This window comes from Alligator mississippiensis, chromosome 7 (assembly GCF_030867095.1).
Source record: "Alligator mississippiensis isolate rAllMis1 chromosome 7, rAllMis1, whole genome shotgun sequence".
In the NCBI taxonomy this organism is placed as follows: Eukaryota; Metazoa; Chordata; order Crocodylia; family Alligatoridae; genus Alligator; species Alligator mississippiensis.
The window spans coordinates 11,482,051-11,501,954 of record NC_081830.1 but is presented as its reverse complement, the minus strand read 5'-3'; the positions used below and the strand labels follow the sequence as shown (position 1 = coordinate 11,501,954).

Here is a 19,904-nt window from a genome sequence, read left to right as displayed (position 1 = left end):
CCATCCCCATGTCACCCGGTGTAGAGGTGGCAGCGCTGTCTGGGGGTTTGCTGCATCATCAGAATGGAGCCCGGCAGGGAGGTGGGTGGCTGCAGACCACAGAGCTGAGTCACTTGTACAAATTCAGCCTTGGTGAGTAATGCCTGGGCTTGGCAACAGGTGGGTGCCTGGGCAAAACATGACTGGTGGCTCTAGACAAACCCGGCCTGATCTCAGAGCTGCGGCAAAGGGTAACAAAAGCAGCTGGCTCCAACCCACATTGACTGAATCCAGCGGGGCCCGAGATGCTGGGCAGCCAGGCTCACAGGGCTCAAATAGAAGTCCTGGCCCTGCTGAGGCCCAGGGGAAGGACCGGGCAGCTTCACAACTGGTGGGGATCCTGTGGTGGAACAGATCCAGATCCACACTGGTGCGAGAGCAGAGACTCAGGCCCAGCAATGTCCGTGGGGTTCCTGCCAGTCTCTGCATGCCTGCCCTCCTCTGACACACACACAGCACAGTGCAACCCAGCACCAGCTAATCAGCCTAGATTAATCCCCCCTGCCTCCGCCTTTAGCTTTCTTGAAAGTGCTAATTAAAGGAGAGGCCGCAAAGCCGGCACTATCCATCACTCCGAAGGTAACAGCGCCCGCCCGCCTGCCCGGCCCCGGGCGTTTTGTCAGCAAGAGGCTGGGAGCGCGGGATTCCCATGCCCTGGCTGCCGTTCACGGGTGAGCGCACACACACGGCCATTGTGGCCCTGCCGCTCCGTGCCGGCGGCGTGGGCTGGCGCCTGTCGAGCTGCAGCTGCTCTGAGGGAGGGCAGCGAGGCTGCGCGTGCGGTCTGTGCAGGGGAGAAGGCTTCTCAGCTGATATGGAGCCACTTGGTGGCCGCTGACTGCCAGATTCATTGGAAAGCCAAGCCCACGGCTGGTCCCTGCTGCCCACATACCACACAGCACGCTCTTCCTTGGCCTTGTCTGTTAGGCTGCGACGGTCCAGTCCATTAGCACCTGGCACAGTAGAGCCCCATCCTGCGAAGGCCCATTGCAGCTTCGTAATAAATGGTCACGATTCAGCCACTAGACCCATATCAGCCATAGCTATCCCCAGTGGCTTTGACCAATCTGCTTATAACCAGCTAAGCCCTGCCTTCTGTGCAGTGATAATGAAATGCTAGAGTGGGTCCCATCACTCTGGGATGTGCAGAGCCCCCATGATGCCAGTGGGCAAGCTGACAACCAAATGATTTGCCCATGGCTTGGCTACACAGCCAGCCAGTAGCAGAGCTGGGAGCAGAGCCCAAAGACCTTGTTCTACCATCAGACAAGTGACACCATCCAGTGCCCTGGTTCTACCACCCTGCAGGTTCCCATCCCTGAGAAGCACTGGGCTCTTGCAGCTCACCTGGCCCCCAGCTGCCTTTGCAGTGGCTGGACAGCACCGAAAATCCTAGCCCTGACACAAACCACATCCTGATAGGTGCAACCCCTATGAGGCAACTGGTCAGCTCAATGGCTGCTGACTCCCTCGGCTTCTGCCCTTTCTCTTCTCAGCTGGACAGCCCCAGCTGTTACCTGCCCCAGCACAAGGAGATAGAGCCAAACCAGAAGCATCTCATCTGCCCTGCAGGGTTCTCCCCTCTGTAGCTCCCAGTGCCAGATGTTTCTGATCTGCGCAGGGGGAAGTGGGACCTCCTGGATGACTGAATCTGCCTGGAAAGGCAGCAGGGAGTGCACGTGTTCCATGCCGAGGCTATCAGTCAGCTGTCCCGCACGGCAGGGGAGCTCGCAGTCCTCAGGACAGACGCATCCCAGGTGACAGGCTTCAAAGAGGGCTGGGGGCCAAAGGGTGACTGGAGGCAGCTTCCTGCTGCCTCACAATTTCCTGCCTCGCCAAATAAAGCCAGGAGACACCAATGCTTCCCCTGCTGGGACAGAGCTGGAGAACCCACTTTCTGCTCTGGGCCTGTGACCAGGGCCAGCAGTAGGCAAAGGACATGCAAGCAAAGGACATACTGGTGGGTTTGCAATTCATAGACTCTCAGCTTTGCTGGTAGGGAAGCTACAGAAGAGGGGGGGAACTCTAGTCTGGTCCTTCCAGTCCCTTCTCCCCCCAGCAACGGAGGGAGGAATGTGGAACTGACTGAGAGGTGCCAATTCCCGTGGGAACAGAAGTCAGATCAGCACCAAGGCTGCATCTGATGCCACCTCCAGACATCTGAGTTGCCCTCTGGCATTAAAGTGTCACAATGAGATCCTTCCCCACACTCCCTGAGGCCTCAAAAACCATGACTTGGGCACCACGCTTCCATCAGAGCCTGACAGAGAGCTGCAAAAAGCCACGAGCAGGAACCACCTTCTGTGTGCATGGTTCTACAGGGTGGATTAAGAGACAGAGGCTCCTCAGTGAGGGACAGGACCTGACCCTGAAAGCTTCAGAGCAATCCCACCCCGTCTCTGTAGCAATGCACCATTGACAGTAACCCTTGAACGAAACCAGCTTGTCCAATGCAGGGTGTTCCTGCCCTGCCATGCGCTGTGCTGTGCCCATGAGGTCAGAGGGATGGACGGGGTTGGGGGATTTGTAACAGACAACTCCCTGAGGGCATATCCCAACAGGTCCAACCAGCAGCTCTGGCCTCTGCAGCTGAGATATTGGCCTCGAGATCAGCCCTGTTCAGTAGGCCAACACTTACACACGCTTCACAAGATCAACTCAGAGCTTCAGGTAGGGGAGTTCAGGGTGTCAAAACCACCCAGCCCTGCTGTGGGCTGGCTGAGCTCTTTGCAACAAAAGAACAGCTCTCGTATTTCTCTGTAGTCACAAAACAAGTGGAAGCTTAAGAGCTATTATTTTCCAGGAGGCACCTTGAGGCTCACGAGGGGGCCTTGACCCTAACAAAGCAGGTCGTGATTCTAAAAAAGGCCAGGAACCACTAAGCTGTAGCCCAGCCCAGCCACAACAGGAAAAGGCAAGGAGTAGCACCACGATACAGGAGCCAACGCAAGGGAGGAAACTACCTGGGAACAGACCCCCAAGCAAAGGGAAGAGACTGAGCAAGGAGAAGCACCCTATCCACCACCCCAAGTAAATTCAGATTCTCTCTCCCGCGCATGCCTGCCTTGGACTGCAGGGTCTAACAGTGCCTAGACTCTGATCCTCATTGCCCCAGGGAGCAACCTTGGACTCCAGAATTCCACCTAGGTCACTGAGACCAGGATCTGGCCGTCTATGAGCTCACCCGTTCCCCTAGGGTGTCCTGTTACTTGGGAGCTAACCACCTGGACCAGGCCAAGCTCTTGGGAATTGCCCTTCAGGCTGACAGAGCACCAGCAGTCGAGTGGGACCGGTGAGCCAACTCCAGGGACTCACCAGCAACGGTGAGGTCAGTGCACAAGGTTCTGCCTTGGCCTTGGCTGGCTATTTTGGATGGTGGCTGCAGTGCTGACTGTGGGTGGCAAATGGTCCGTCTCATTATGCAAGCTTCATTCCCAGCCTGTATGGAGCAGCCGAGCTTGGCTGGCAGGCACCAGGGCAGCATGCAAATGCCCTCGTCTCCTCCAGCCCTGGGGGCTAAAGGGCATGCTCCAGCCCAACCTGGCTGGTTGCAGCCAACCACACTGATCAGGTCACTGCCACCCAGTTGCAACTCCCCACCTTTGCTCTGCCTCTGCCCAAGGCAGAGGCCTGGCAAGGGCATCCCCAGGACACCCCGTGTCTGGACACGGCTGGCAGGACTTTATAAGGGCTCCTTGACTAGAAGCTTCCAGCAGGGCAAGGCTGTCCCTCGCACACCTGGCTGCCTTAAAGGGACCTCCGGCTGCAGACACAGAAGCTGCGGAAACACGGTGGCTGGGGGCAGGTGGTAGGAGACCCACCTGCCACAAAAGAGCAGCCCTTCTGTGTCTGGGACATGGGGGGAAGCTTTCCCCCAGATGCTTTCATCACACCGACCCCATGGGCAACATCCGGGGGGGCCGAAAGAGACCCCCAATGCTGGCACATGAGCTGCAGCAGGACCACCAGGGGGAGCTGAAAGCCCCTATAATCTCCTCTCTGCCCCAGCATGCTCAGATCCATGGCAGGCCATGGGCAGGGGTAGGGCACACTCTTACAGGGCTGCCCTCCTCCCCAGGGCACCAGGGCTGAATCCCACACTTACCGTTCCTCCATGAGCTGCCTGATGGATGCCACGGTGGGTCCCGACCCCAGGTGGGTGTAGTAGGGTCCTTCGTCCTTCTCCACGATTTGTTCTGTCAAAGGGGGAGAAAAGAGGGAAGGGAGATTGATGGGCTTGTTCAGATGCACCCAGTGCAGGGAGCTCTGGGCAGTCTGGGTCCTGGGGCCAGTGGGGCAATCTCTGCACGGCCGGAGCTGCTGTCATGCAATCCTATCTCAGAACTGGGCCATATCCTGCCACCCTTACCCACTACCACAGGCCCTGTTTCCCCACGGGCTTCAAGGGGACTCCTTGTTGGGCAGAAATAATGGCAGCAGCCCTGAGTGAACAGAGGTGTGTGTGGGTAACCAAAGGCCCCTTCCCTAACCCGAGCCATCTCACTGCCCACTCAGTGGCAGCAGCCTGGCTCTGAGGTGCCTGGTAGAATAATTGACACCTGGAATTTCTCTGGAGAGAGCTAAACATTTGGCATGTGTTACAGCTCCCAGTTCCCCCATGGTGACACCCTCATTTCTTGGCATGGGACAGAGAGTGCCAGCAGGGAGGGTGGCATATGTGTGTTTGTGTGTGCTCACACCCGGGAAGAAGGGAAGAGACAGCTCCTTTAGCAAATCATTCCAGTATCTCCTCTTTGCAACACACCCAAAATGGCATTTCAGTGCTGCTTCTGCTTGCTGTAGGTTATTTGATTTCTTGCTTTACATTAGGGAACCCAATATCTACTGTAAATTCAAGGGCCCAGCTGCAGAAGGATGAATTAACCGGTATTCTGGACCTATGACCGATGGACGGGATATCACAGTCACCGATTTTACACAAGTATGAGGAAGAAAATAAGTAAAAAAAATTTATTAGAGAGCACAGCAGATTAGGAGAGAGAGAGAAATATGTAGATTAAGGAAGACAAAGGATGAGAGATTATGCTTAATGCATGTTAAAACTATTCAAGTCTATTACAGTCTGACTTATTTCCCTGATCCTATCCAGCTGCTGGTACTTGGAGTACACGTTATAAGCAAAGAAATACGACAGTAAGGGTTTCTGCTGCATAAGCTTTTGCAGGGCAAAAGCAAAAGTCAAAGCTGCATGTGATCTATAGAGGGCATGTGATTGAGCAGCCTCAGCTCCCTTGCTGCTGCTGCTACATAATTACTTGCTACCAGGAAAGATCGTTTCTTCATGCTGCCTTTCAACAACAAGGGGTATATCTTATTCCAGGGCATGCTGTATGTGGGGAAATATGGTACATCATAGCTACCTTAACACCAAATGGCCTGGCAAGAGGAGAAGGCCAAGCTCAAGCCAACTCTAGGGATCATTCGTGAGCCAAGCATGCTGCCGGGCACCCTGACGGATCCATCCATCAGCCTCCCCTGATTCCTTGTCCCCACCGTCTTCAGCCAAGTGCCTAGAGAGAGTGCAGGGAGAGTCCAAGCACTGGGATTGTTCAGGTCAGGAGATACTGTTGGTGGCTCCGTCTCCTGCTTCAAGTTCTATTTCCTACTCCCAAAAGAGAGGCGGCAAATTGCTTCCTTTTCCGGAGCACAACGAGCAGCAGAGCACAGGCAGCATACGGCTCAGCTGAAAAGATGGGGCAGCCAACCCAAAGCGGTGCGACACCTGGCGCGTTGACGAACTGGCTGGCACGGGCGCCAACGGGAGCATTGTCCTGGGCCGTCCAAACGAATCGGGGCACGGCTTTGGGAAGCCTCTTTTTCGCTTCGCTGCAAACAAATGCTGCTCTGTTGGAAGGTTTCCATGCGAGCAGGTTTCAGCTCTGCCCCCCACCAATGCCTTCTATGAGAAAAGGAGCGGGGGCAGCTGGATCCCACAAGGAGGAGGATGCCCCTTCCTGAGGGACTAGGGGGAACCATGTACAAATTTGCATGGGATTACCACGCTGACCTTCGCGCTCTCCACCTGCCTAACTCAGAGCAAACGTTCCCAACCGGGGACAGTTGGCCTGGACACATCCTTCAGAGCTCCCGCAGATTTGCAAAGCATGAACACATTTTGGCGTTGATTTCCAGCCGCCGTCTCAGCCAGTCTTTCTATATTTTCCTTTCTTCCCAACTTGGCCACAGTCCCCGTCTTACTAATTTCCGCCGCCTCTCGGAAAGGAAGATGAACCCGAGTTCTTGGGTTTCAGGAGCTTGCGGCCAAATGCAGTGCTCTCTTGGCTCCCAGCATCACTCGGATGTTGGGTTTCTGTTTGTTTTGGAGCAATGTTGGAGGCTGAGATTCTTGGATGCCGAGCGCTTCTTTTCTTGGTTGTCCAACTTGAGTCTCCTTCCAGGGCCCAGATTCTCTGGGAAAGGGGGAGCGGTGCTGTCTGAATGTCTCCTCCCCTTCTGGGCCTTTAGATCTGGGCCCCCACAAATGGGGCCATGCAAAGACCCTTGGCTAGTTTTAGAATCATATCCCTGCCACTTCTTGTATCAATGCGAACCCCAACATCGTTTCTTTGCCCACATGGTTCCCTTCTGCCCTATGCATGAAATCTGGCTACTTCAAGGTTGCAACTCTTTAGAAGTAAATGTGTTTTAAAAAAAAATCACTGTCCTCATCCAGAGCACTGTGATACTTCGAAGTTCCTACGTGAGCACAGCGCCGTACAAGCTCGTACAGTCTGAGCAAATGGACAGTTCTCTGCACCTCGGCTTCCTCAGGCTGTGCTCTTATTCTGCAGTATGGGAAAGCTAAGCTTAGCTCTCGGCGGAAGAAGAGTAAGCCACCACAGCTTTGCTTTCGCTTACTGTGGCATAAGAGCGAGCACACAAGCTGTTACCGTAGGGCAGCTGAGGCATGGTCAAGTGCTTTCCCTTATAACATGAATGAGTGTTTTGCTCCAAAATTCAATCCCCTGGCCTTGAAACAATCCCCAGGGAACCCCCAACCAGGACTCACCTCCCACCGCAGAGGCCAAGAACAAGCACAAAGGAGCAACGGAAGGAGACCCAGGTGTCAGCTGCTGTTTACAGGTGTCGCATAAAGTGGAAGGACCTGGGTGGTTTGAACACAAGTGGGGCAGCTTAGTTAGATAACCCATTCCAGCTTAGAGGTGCTGAAGGTGGAAGGATCCGGCCCTACGGCCTCCCAGCGCTTCACCCCCTTCAATACTACTCAGTTATTCTAGACATGAGCCTTCACATACAGCAGTCAGGGGAGAGCCAGGGACTTTGTCCTTCTGCTGCCAAGGCCACCTTGGTGGCTTATCTGCCGTGCTGCCCTCTCCCTTTTGGAACAAACAGCAACTGGGCTGCGACAAGGGCCAGGATCCCGGCTGGCTCTTTTCCTTCACAAGCTGCTGCTAATGTGATTTGCTCTTTTGGTTGCTCCATTGAGTGTAAACGCAGCTGCCCGGCTTTCTTTTCTTTGAAGCCTGCCTGTCCTGGCTCTGGCTCCAACCATGCTCAGAGGCAGCGCTGGACTATTGATGGGATAAAGAGCCAATACGGAGATCGTTAAAAAGATGTAGCAAATACTTGCCCATGGCAGAGCCCGGCTCGTGGCTGACAGGCTGCAATCTGGTGCTTGCAGAACAGGAGCCAGTAACCAGATGATGCTGTGCATCCGTGGGGCATGACATGGAACTGAGCCACAGGCACAGAGCTTGTCCATTGCCCCAAGAATTGTGTTGGAGAGTCCTGAGGCCCCATACTGCTATGGGCTGGGTGTCACTACCCTCCTTCTCGCAGACAGACTGATCCCAGAGCAGTCCAGCTTGCATCATGATGAAGACTGGCACGTGAGAAAGGTGGGTTATGTGGGACTGTTTCAAGTCAGTAGGTTAAGAAGATGGGCCAGTGGTACAGGTGAGGACCCTGTCCTCAAATAATGGTCACAGGTTGTGATTCGGAGCTTCCCTGCTCCCTATTTGATTCCAAGAGACCATTACCATAGGGAAAGGGGCAGGAACACAGAAATGTGAATCCAAACTGTACAGCTCCTCTCCACAAAGGCGTAGGCGTGAGAGTCTGGAATTGGCCTCAGCTATGAGGATGATTTCTGCAGGGCCCGAGACCTTGCTGCCCAGCAATGTGGATAGCCACGTACTCTGTGCTGGATGTGGCTGTGGCCAGCAATGCAGTCTGCTTGGTAATACCCCAACACACCGGTGTATGGTTCCTAGGCACTTGCTTTGGCTTCTCTTGTGCTTCTCTGGTTAAAGCCAAAGTCCCCAGTCACCCAGGGCATAACACTTGTGAAAATGGCTATGGGGTAAAGGACAGGCCTTGGCAAGGGACCATGGAGGACCCTCTCGCCTGGGGGAGGTCACCATTGGGGTTCTGCTCTCATCCTCTTCAACAGTGACATCTCTTTCTGTCACGCCTCCAAGCGACCTCTCAGCCAGGACAGAGCAGCTCTTCAGAGTGATCCCTGGAGCTGGAGGCCCATTTGGCTCCACTGTTCAGCCTGACGGGACATAGGAGCCAGTGAAGAGTCAGGGCGTAAGGAAAGGGCATGCCCCTGGTGCAGGGGGAGTGAGGTGAAAAACATGGGTTTGGAGGGAGACGCACTGCATTTTGTTACCAGGCAGCGCAAGGTGGCCAGCAGTGTCTTCATCTCATGACACAATCTAAGGCCACCGCACGGGGGTGACAGGGAGTCCACCCGCCAGTGCTAATGGGAGGCAGGGAGGAGAGCTGGGGCTGCATGCCAGGTGCTGCCCTGAACAAGGAGAGGCAGAAACCATGGCCTTGGACCACTGTGTACCAGCCAGCTGAGCTGCATGGGATCAACGGGGGACAGTCAGGGGTGTAGAGAAGACAGTGTGTCTCTTGCACACCTGGGCACCTCCAGGAAAGGCCTGTTCCAGCCCCAGAAAGAATCCACCCTCTGAGATGTTGCTGGATGCCAACTGGGACCAGGGCTCTAGCACTTCACAAACACAGAGCCCACCCCATGGACTCCCTCCTGGGCTGCAGGGATTATTCCCCACAAGGGAAATGGAGCGGGCAAGAGACTGGTCCAAAGTCACAGAAGTCTCTGTCAGAGAGCTCAGAGCACCAGGCCACTGAGCTAGGTGATATCTGCTTGCTCCCTCCACTGAGTGGGTAATGTCACTAACTAGAGTCTATAACTTTACAATGATGGATTGTGCTGTCACCCCAGAACCAGATCCAGCCCGTAGGAGTCACATGGTGATTGGCACCATCATGTAACTCGGGTCCCCAGTATTATTCTTGCTCCTCCATTTGGGCTTCTGGTCATGGAGACCCACCGCTTACGTCAGCTCAGTTGTGGGTATGCCCACAAAAGCCCCCACTCCACCCTCGTCTCATCCACTCACACAACCAGGGTAGTAACAGGTCCAGGTGTTTCTTGAGAGGCAAGTGTTTCAGATGGGTCCAGCTCTGTGGCTCAGCTGGATCCAGCTCTAAGCCAGCGCCCTGTGGCTCTGCAACCAAGTCATCACAAAGTCCTCGGCTATACAGCCGCCCCCCCCACCGCTGCAACGGGGTTTGCCTGGGCTGGCTGAGAACTGTGCATCCTGATGAGTTGTGCAGAGAGCCTCTACGCCAAGAGACGCGGCCTGGCACGCAGCTCCCTTCCCCCCCACCCCACCTGCTCCCCTCAAGCTCCCACGCTCATTGCAATTCAGCCGTCTGCCCTGCCTTGCCCCCTCCATGCTGGCTGCGCTTGTCTGCAATTGTTTCTGCCGGATGCTGCCAAGGGAGATGGGCTGCCTCACGCTGTTGCTGAGCTGCTAAGACCGGAGCGTGTCTTGGCTCGCGGTGGGATGGGGGGTTTGGCAAAGGGCTGGATTCTGCTCTCTGAGGTGGGGGGATTATTCCAGGCTGACAGGGGCACAACTGAGAGCCCAAGCTGGCCCCGAGCCATTCATTATCTGTGCAACAGCTCACTGCAGCAGCTGGGGGACTCACCTACAGTTCTCCCTGCACTGGGGTCTTCCATCTCCTTCCCCCTCATGCTCCCCTTCTGATTGCCAGAGGCTGCTGCATCCTGGGCAGGGGCGTCTGCGTGTCTGCTCCTTGCACTCAAGGCCAACACCCCGCAAGGACATGATCCTAGAAGCAGCAGCCCACAGAAGTGCCAGACCCCCATTCATCCCTATGCTACCCCTCAGGCACCTGCTTTCCACCAGTCTGAAGTGACTGGCACTCCAGGCTACCAGCCCAGAAGCAGACGCAGAGCTCCCCGGCCCCAGAGCTCTAGGACTAGGATAGAGAACAGGAATAGCTCTGTGGCAGCAGGGAATAGCGTGCAGAGGGGTTCAGCTCCCGAGGGAAGCACGACACATTATGGAAGGAAAAGCCCTGAAGCCCTAGTGGTAGGTCCCAGAGGCGACTGAGGCCTGAATGCCAGAAGACTAGATGCCAACAGTATAGCAGCGGGGGAGGAGAGAAGCCCATGAACCAGAGCTAAGGAGTAGCGAGCAGTGATTGCAGCTTTGTGCTATCACATAGCTGAGCCATACGGGGACTTGGCACCTCCAAGGGAAGGGACAGGAACCTCAGTGGCCCCCACAAGGAACCCACTCCTGCCTCCTAGCCACCGCTCACTGGCTGCTGCAGCAGGAACCAGCAGAGGCAGACTCATGCAAGAGCCAGGCTGGCAGGGCCCTCGGGCAGCCGCATATAGTCCACCCTGCTGCTCAAGGCAGGATCCTCCCAGTCTACACCATCCCAGCCCAGTGTCTGTCTAACCTGCCCAGAAACTCTTTGCAAACAACCTTCTCCTACAGCTACCAGGCCTAAAACATCCAACACAGCCAGCCTTGCCCTGGGTATGGCAGGAGGATGAAGGCACAGCCCATGTCCCACCCTGGCACAGAGAAGGCTGTTAAAATACACTGGAGAGATCCAGACAAGAGGGTTGTCATCCTACAGAGGAAGGCAAAAATACCCAGGCTCTGCCTCTCTGATGATGGGGCCAAGTTTCTGTGACCAGCAGCGTGACCACAAGCAAAGGAGCTTTCAGCCCTCCAGCTGGGGCCCTCAGAGGATTCAGCTCCTGGAGAAAGGTGGACCCTGAAGCTCTCAACTTCTCCATCCTTTTGCGGATTAATGTTGCCATAGGATCTCCCCGTGGAGACCCCACTGCAGAGGACTCAGCCCCTTGGCTGGGAGCAGCTCCTTGGATTGCCTGAGCTGGCCTGAAGGCCTAAGGGAAAACCTGAAGAACTCGCTCTCCTGGTAAGGAGCTCACCGTGGAGCTCTTGGAGCTTGGAAGGTACTTGAGATAAGCAGGGGGCTGGGGCTGAGTTGGCTTTTTCTTCCTTCTCTCCGAGCCCTAATTTTTATTCCCATCATGTCTACCTGGCCGGGAGCCAACGCAAGGAGAAAGCACATCTCAGCTGGGCTGCAGCTGTCCAGACAGAGATCAATAAGTGACATGCAGCGAAGTCTGATTTTATTACAGTGTCTAACAGCACAGACACCTAATAAAGCACAGAGCCCCGACTCCTCCTTAATTGCTTTTCTCTCACCGCCTTTTCTCTTAAAAAAAAAAAAAAAAAAAGAAACCCAAATCTTTCCTGGCAACAGAGGCGCAACAGCATTTGGTTCAATCCACACTCCACAAAGGCTGGCAGCTCCCTTTCAGGGGCTTGGTGCCGTCCGGGGTAATTACAGGCGCAATTTGCAAGCAAATAAATAATTAATAATCAGCCCAGCTAATAAAGTTCAACTTGAGGCTGGCTGGCGGCCAAGTCCCACTCAAATGCGGGGGAGGTTCTGCCAGTAGGTTTCTGTGGTTTGCAGCAAACCCCAAATTCCTCCCCTCCCTGTTCTGTTTGCTGGATGCTGGGGAAAAGTGGCTCTGAAACGTGGGGCAGGAGGAGAAGCCCAGAGGAAGAGAAGGTCTGACCTCTCAGAGGGGAGAGGGGCCAAAGGATCCCAAATATCACTCATCCCTGGGATGTTAAATGCAAACCAGAGGGTCACAGGAAGGTTTAAAAGAAATGCAGGACCTCGGACAGGCCCTCAGTGCCAGAGGAGGAGGGACAGGAGGAAGCAGAAGCTACCAAGAACTCAACCTGCATGGGCACATGGACAAGTCACCGGTGCAGGTCTGTGTGGCTGGACAGACAGGCCTGCCACTGCTCCAGCTTCCACCTGCTGCACCAAGCAAGAGCCCAGAGAACAAGGCCCTGGTTTAGAAGAGGTGTCACAGAAGCTCAGTGCTCCCAAGTGCTCCCAAACAGGATGGCCCCCCTGCCCCGAGGGGACCTCTGGGGCATTCAGGCCCTGTGGTCACTGTCCCGTGCAGAGGCCCAGTCCAAAGGTCTCTGGCATCTTCCAGTTGGTGGCAATGAGCTCTGGATGGCAGCACAGCCCAAGGAACTTCATCCTGCGGCCACTGGCTGAACCAGCCAGGCAACCGCCTCCCTCTGGCAATGCCCAGGGCACAAGGACTTCAGCAGGGGAGGAGGAAGGCAGACTGGAGGCAGGAGGAGGGACTTCTCTGTCCTTTTCCCAGTGCCTTGCCTGTTCAAGCACCAGAGCAAGGTTCCTAAGCAGAAGACTCCTTGGAGTGGCAGCCTCTGCTCAATGCCATCTTCCAGACCCCTTACTTCAACCCTACCATCTGACCCCCATGCCCACTGACACCCTCCTGGCCCCCTGCGCTCTATAGATGCCTCTAAGTACCCACTTCCACCCACCTCTTGCAGGGCTGGCCAACACTGTTCCTATGGCAGAAGCCTCGCCAGGTCCAACCATGTTGAAACACATGGGCACCCTCTGCAAACAAGCAACCAACCTGCATGGCTGCCCAGGATGGCCTCCTCACAAGGGCAAATCCAGCACCAATTCAGATCCCAGAGTGCTATGTTATACAAAACCAGCCCCTCAATGCCAGCTATACCAATCTTGACAGACACATGGTTTATGCCCTCAAGCAGGAAAGGCTTGAAGGTTTATGCCCTGAACCAGGAAAGGCTCCGCCAAGCCTGACTCCCCAAACTTTCACAGAACATCCTCTGAAGGTGTCTCCAAGGTCAAACCCTCCAACTAAAGGCACCAGAGAGCCAGGCTGAGCACTCTCACCTCGAACTGAAGCCAATGAGAGCCAGAGAAGCTCAGCCCTTCTAAGAATCAGGCCCCAGGGGCTGGGGAAAAGCTGGCTTACTTTGGCGGGCTTTGATGGAGTTGCCATGATTAATCTCACTACCTTTTAAATAGGTGATCTGCTTTTATTAGCATCCCATGAGGAATGTGACAGGCACACGTACTGGAGGCTGTGTTCTAAGCTCTGACTGGATAGAAGCAAATTTCTTTCGGGGGGGTTTTTTCCTATTTTCAACAAAACCAGAAGCTCTTAACCCTACACGCATCAACATCCCATCTATCCCATGCACATGGTGACTGGCAGGACAGCTTTACCAGGGTTCTGGGGTGGGCAGAGAAAGCATGTGCACATGCACACACAGACACACATGCCTGCACACAGACACATGAGCACACACAATTTCAATTCACACTGGTCCAACTATTTTTGCCACAGTTCAGCCAGAAAGCCATCCTGGGACCCAGCACTCCAGGTCACCCATCAAATCCTCACAGCAGTGGTCCCTGGACCCTGACTTCTGCCATCTGGCCTATTTGTTCCTTTCTGTGGCCGTGGGCTTAGCCTACCACAGAATATGTTAGCTTCCACCAAATGGGGAGGCTACTGGAGAAGGGAGCTACTAGAGGATGGAACAACTGATGCCAGGGGACAAAAAATACAAAAACAGGGTGGGAGTGCAGGTTACACGGCTAAAACAAGTATACTAGATGAGGACACCAAGCAGAGTCCCCCTGGACAGTGTCCGCTGGCCCTCATCTGCCCAGAGACAGGATTGGAGTAGGGAGAGGAAGATGGCTCCGCAGTCCCCAGGGACCCTCCTGGCCAGAGCCTCCTTCCTGGTCAAGTATATGGCCAGCTGGGCCAAGGCCTGGAGGAGGTTGACCAGGAGGTCCTGGGACTTGGTGGGACCACAAATGGGGCATGCATAAACACCTCATCCATGGCCAGAACCTCAAAGAGGAGGTTCAGGGGCTGCAGCCCGGTGCGCTCCAAATAAACATATGCCACTTCTGCCTTCTGGACAGGAGCTGGGAATGAAGGCTCCCCACTTCAACTTGCTCTTCACGTGGAAACAGAGCATTTGGCATTTTGATCCCAGACACCACATTGCATACGTCTCACCATGCCGTCAGTCCTATGGCCTTTCATGTCAGAAAGCTATGAGAATAGGGCTCAGACAAGATCACCAGAGACACAGCAGCTAATACCTCTGGCATACACACAGTTTTCAGAGGGCTTACTTAGGGGACTGAAGATAGAAACAGGCATTGCTGAGACAAGCAGGCACTTGGCGCCAACATTTGATCCATTCTCTGTCTCCCTCAGCTTCACACACCTCCAGGCGAGTGCCACCCTTATGCCCAATTCAAATTCCTCTCCCAACGGAGCCCCGTCAAGCCCACATAAGACAGAAGGAAAGTGCCTTACTCACCCACGCAGTCGCAGATGGGAAACTCTGCCTGAGCCCTCTTTGCTGGGGTGTCCAGCAAGCTTTTAGTCGGCGTGTCCAGGTACTTCAACGGAGACTCCAAGAATCCACTGAGGGTGGGCGTGAGCGGCACGTCGTCCTTGGTCGGGGTCCCATCCACATCGTCGGCATCCGTGTTTTGGCTTTCTTCAGAGTAAAAGCAAGTGGTTGACACCACGGTTATAGCACCAGAAGATTCGATTTTTATCTGCTTGGGCGACCTCGCTGCAAAGGCGCTCTCCAAATGCTGCCCCTTCCCGGGCGAGAGGGAAAAGCTTTTTAGCCCTGGGTTGGGAGCACTGGTGAGGGGCGGTGCTTCCTCCTTGGTGGCTGGCACTTGGGGGGCTGTGTCAGAGCCTCCTGGCAGCTCCGGGGACTGGGTCTGAGAACATGTGTGGCAGGGAGGCTGGGCCGGCAACCCATCAGCCACCGGAGCCGGGAGCTCAGGATTCTGCAGGTTGAAGTTCTCCCCAAACTCTGCCTCGAATTGCCGAATCAGTTCCTCCAGTTTGTCGTCCACCATGATGGAGTTCTGGGGTTCACCTGGGGGTAAGGGCTTGTGGGCAGCTTCATCCGGCCCAGGGCCAGAGGTGGTGGTCACGCAGCAGGGCACCGAGCTGGCAACAGAAGCACCAGGCAGAGTGGGCTGGCCCGCCAGCCCCTGACAATGGCTGTCCTCCGGGCTGCTGTGGCCAGGAGCGCACCTTCCCTGAGAGTCAGGCACCTGGCCTCCTCCGTCAAGTAGCTTATGCAGCGGAGACAGCGCAGCGGCAGCACCAGGAATGGGTAGTGCAAAAGGCAGCGGCCTGAGGGGGGTGCTGGGTGGATGCGGCTCAGTCTGCATCTCTTCCATGGGGGGCTCGGGGGCAGGGGCCACGCGGAAGCCTTCGAGGCTGATCTGCCGCAGGGGCAGGAAGAGTGGTTGAGAGTCTTTCTGCTTGGGCTTCTTGATCTGGACCTGCTTACGGAGTGGTTTTATCTGGGGTACCTTGTCTGGCTGCACCTTCTTCTTCTTCTCTTTGGCCTGCTTCTCGGATGGCTTGGACACCAGGGCTGGGGAGCTGGGGGCCCACCAGTGGGGCGGCGGCTCCGGTGGGCCTGGCTGTGACAGGTTCTGGTCAAGGAAGAGGCTGCGCTTGTGATGCAGGTGCTGCTGCAGCACCAGCTGGGTCTTCTTGTGGAAATCCGCATCCTGCAGCAGCTGGGATAAGTGCTGGCCAGCGACTGGCTTGGGGTAGCCAGCCCCAGACTCCTTCTTCAGGGCCGGGTCAGGCAGCTCCTGTTTCAGCTTGATGGCTTTTGCCTTGTTGGGCATTGCTTCTGGCCGCTTGAATACTGACTTGATGTAATCGTCAGTGTTGCCTAGCAGCTGCTCCAGCTCAGCCATGGGGTCACTGGCTGGTGGGGTGGAGTCCAGAGCCCACAAGCTGTTCTTTGTCTTTGTCTCCTCGCCCCATGGCTCGGGGAACTCGGGCTTCGGTGGGGTGGAAGTGGAGGTGGGGAAGAGACCCGCGGACTCCCGGAGGGTGCTGCGCTCTAGGAGGCAGCGGGCATCTTCAGCTGGCCATGGAGATTGTGCCAGGGATAGTGGTGCCTGGAACACCTTCTGCCCTCCATAGGGAGGTGCTGCTTGGCTCGGAGACCGTTCCCTGCTGGGGGTGGCCAGTCCCTGGGCTTCATCAGGGCAGAAGGGAGATGCCCGCACCAGCTGGTCCTTGGAGGTGAATGCTGCAGGTGGCAAGGAGCTGTCGGAAGTGGCCGGCACCTCCCTGGCCGGCTGGGGGAGGGTGGACGACAGCTGGGTGAGGGCCTCGATGGCGATGGCTGTCTGGAGACTAATGTTCTTTTCCTTGGCGATGCTCAGTGCACTTGGGGAAAAGGGGAGGCTGTCAGAAGGGCATGGCTTTAGCACCTCCTCTGTTGCAGGCACCTGGTTAAGAATAGCACCTTGGTCTGGGAGCTGGTGGGCTTCGCTGACATGCTGGGACCGTGGGCTCTGCTCGTCCCCGATGGCTGACTTGATCTTCTGCTCCAGCCACTCCAGGTAGTCGGGGCACTCGGGGCCGTCGCAGTTGCAGTTGGGGGGTTTCATGCCATGCTTGGCCAGGGTCAGTGCAGCCTTGAGTGCCTTCAGATCCTCGCCACGGGTGACACCATCGGGGGACGGGGGCAGTGTGGGCTTTCCCGCCCCTCCTCGGCTCATCTCAGAGTTGAACTTCTCGTACAGTTGCATGCTTAGCAGTGACGGGGACCCTGAGGCCGGCATCCCATAGGAAGACATGGCCTCAGCCACCGCCGAGAAAGCCACCAGGTTCCGTGCATCCTCCAGGTTGGCATTGCTCCCGGCATCCCCCGGGCCCGGGGCCGGCACTGGTGCCCGCTCCCACTTGGCCTTCTCGCTGGACGTGGGGGCCACTGGTGGGCTGCTGAGCCACCCACTCGCTTCCATTAGCATGGCACCTGTCCCGGCCTGCTGGCTACCGCCATTCACCACACTGAGCCCCCGGCCTTCGTTCAACCTTCTTTCTTCAACATAGTTGACTGGCCCTTCTTCCATTTGGCCTCTTGTGGGTCCATCAACTGAGTTGCCCTCTGAACCTGTCTGAGAGAAGAGAGAGAGGAGGAGAGTGAGTGAATACCCACAGAGCTCCCTGATTACAAGGACCCAGACCCTCCCCTCTTAAGGGTGAAGCCCACCCAGGCGGCCACTAGGAGGGCAAGATATGATGGCAGAACTGGCATGGACAGCCCATGGGACTCTGACCAGCGTCATCTTGGGCTTGCTCCAATAAGTCAAACACTAGCGTCCACCCCCTCAGTCTAATTTATTTCCCTCACGGTCCTTTGGTTGTGGACAGATGTTGCTTTAAACTGTTTTAAAAGGGGCTGGGAGCTTGCATCAGCTGTTCCAAAGTATTTGTTACATCTGCCTGCACCTGAAGGGGCACAACTGAAATGGGGCTCACATGCAAATGGTTTTGCTCTGCTTCTACTGAGGAGCCGACACATGTAACAGGAATCTTAGAGCATCAGATACCGGTTCAGAGTAACACCAGGGTAACTGTTACGTCTGTCCATGCTCTTAATCTAGGCCGAATCGAGCCCTGTTCAGATCAAATCGAGAGACCCCCCGCCATGGTCTTCAGCATGGATTTGATCCACCTGGCTGAAAATTCACCATCTGGGCTAAACAGGAGCAATGCAGTGAGTATGAAAACCCTGCCCCTACTCACAGCCAGGCTGTGATGCACAGTTCAAGGGACAGTCCCTATCTCCATCAGTATAGCCAGCCGTGCCAGCAGCGGGCAATGCTGAAGGTCTAGTGTGGACAGAGCCGGGAACTCAGCCCTCCCAGGAGCACAGCACGTCTCTCACCAGGCTCTCCAAGTGAACGCACCAGCCCTGCTCACCTTCCAGCGGTCCCTGCGGTCCTTGCCTGGCTGACGCTAGCCCTGAGTGAAACCTGCTCCGATCTCTTCCTGCCTCTCTGTCTGCTTTTCCTCAGCTCCGTCTGCTTTGCCCTCTGCCTGCTGCTTAGCCTGGGGAAGCGTTATCAGGGAATCGGAGAAGTCAGAGACAGGAAATAGCCATCGGGGGGGCAGCTAGTCCGTCCCTCAGCGGCCACTCCGCACCGTTCCCTCGTCCGTCTTCCATCCGAACGCTATGAGCACGGGGCTCAGACGCGATCACCAGAGACACGCCAGCTAATGCCTCTGAAAGACAGCAGTCGAGGACAAGCTTCAGAGGGGCTACTTCAGCAACTAACAATAGAAACAGGCCTTGCTAAGAAAAGGGGGCACTTGGCTCCAGTGCATGATCCAAGTCACCTCCAGCCTCACCTCACCTCACCTCAGGCTCCTCAGCCCTGACACAGAAATTCTGTTTATCTCCTGGACTCTTACTGATTTCCATGATGCACCCCTTGATTTCACTTCACTGTTGACACCTGAGGAAGGTGTGTATGTGTATGTATGCTTATGTATGCACATGTGTGCACCCACACACCCATCGTGCATACGTTATTGAATAGCTCTGCCTTTATGGTGGGGTCTGTGATGAACCTTCTTGTTTCCTTTCTCCTTGACACCCTGACTTGACCAGCGGCTTCTGGCTGTTGATAAATATGGATTACGCTCTCCTAAAAGGAAAGTCCTAACAAAAATCTGTGGATGCCTGTATTCCCAGCAAGTGTAAATCAGCATAGCCCTCCAAACTGCACTGTTTTCTGCAAGCAAGTCATTCTTTGTAAGATAAAGGAACACTTGTGGCTTCAAAACCCAACCAAGGTGACAAGCAGGTTCTGACCATGTCTTCCTTGCTGCTAAGTCGACACCCCAGACATCTCATTTGCCTCCAAGACAGGTCACAGCCCACAGACCCTACCCCCAGGTCTAGTTTCAGGTTTGTTCACTACACTGTTTGCTGCTTTGTTCCATTCCCACAACACCTGCAGCACAGGAGAGGATGCAAAAGGGAAGGGGGGCACTTGGGAGTCATCGGGGAGTCATCAGGACTTGCAGTGTCAGGGTTCGGTGTCTGGCTTTGCTACTGAACCCAGCCCCTTCCCTAAACAAGTCATCTGCTCTGCAGTTCAGGTCCCCACCTGTACAATGAAGGCAATGATACCTCCCCCTTCCTGCCTGGATGACCACCTGGTGAAGGCCAGGCCAGCCTCTGAGGACGTGTGGTGCCTACCAGGATCCAGTCAACTTTGTTTAGGACTTCTAAGCATGCCTGCATGGCAATTCCCTCCCGATTACAGCAGCTTTCTCTGCCCAGACTAATCCCATTGCTAATTAAACATTGTTATCCAACATCCACACATCCATTAAGATCCTAAGTGCCAAGCGAGGTCAGGGAGCACCCAGACACTGTAGCTATGGGTGCTAATACCTCGTAGCATATGGCACACGGTGACACCTAGTTTTACAAGCTCCCTTCCTCAACCTGCATGCTGGACACTCTATTAAAACACTGCTGTTAGCTGCATGGCGCCCTTTCTTTTTGGGGCAGAGCTGTCAGGAGCAGGAGCAGGCTTTGTTCCTCCACCTTAACAAGACCCCATGCTTGGAAAAGGGCTGCTCTCTGGAAGCAAGGCAGTGGCCATCAGTGCTTCAAAACAGGGGTTGCCTGGGGGCTGTGACCAGCTCAGTCCCAGGACAGGCCTAGCTAAGAAGCTAAGAAACTACTGAGACTGCCCTCTCCTCCAATGGAAAACCACCCTGAGTATGTTCCCCA

The 19,904-nt window shown here is 55.4% G+C and overlaps 1 protein-coding gene across 4 annotated transcripts in view; it reads right to left on the bottom strand.

The window, feature by feature from the left end:
• TET3 (tet methylcytosine dioxygenase 3) overlaps positions 1–19,904 on the bottom strand; it is a 123,215-nt gene that overhangs the window by 24,816 nt on the left and 78,495 nt on the right. For all 4 annotated transcript variants that reach the window (XM_019481137.2, XM_019481138.2, XM_059730563.1 and 1 more), the window contains 2 exons: positions 14,631–17,268; positions 4,145–4,235 (listed from right to left, as the gene is read on the bottom strand). In XM_019481137.2, the coding sequence (XP_019336682.1) occupies positions 4,145–4,235; positions 14,631–17,268 (2,729 nt within the window). The remainder of the gene's footprint in view (positions 1–4,144; positions 4,236–14,630; positions 17,269–19,904) is intronic.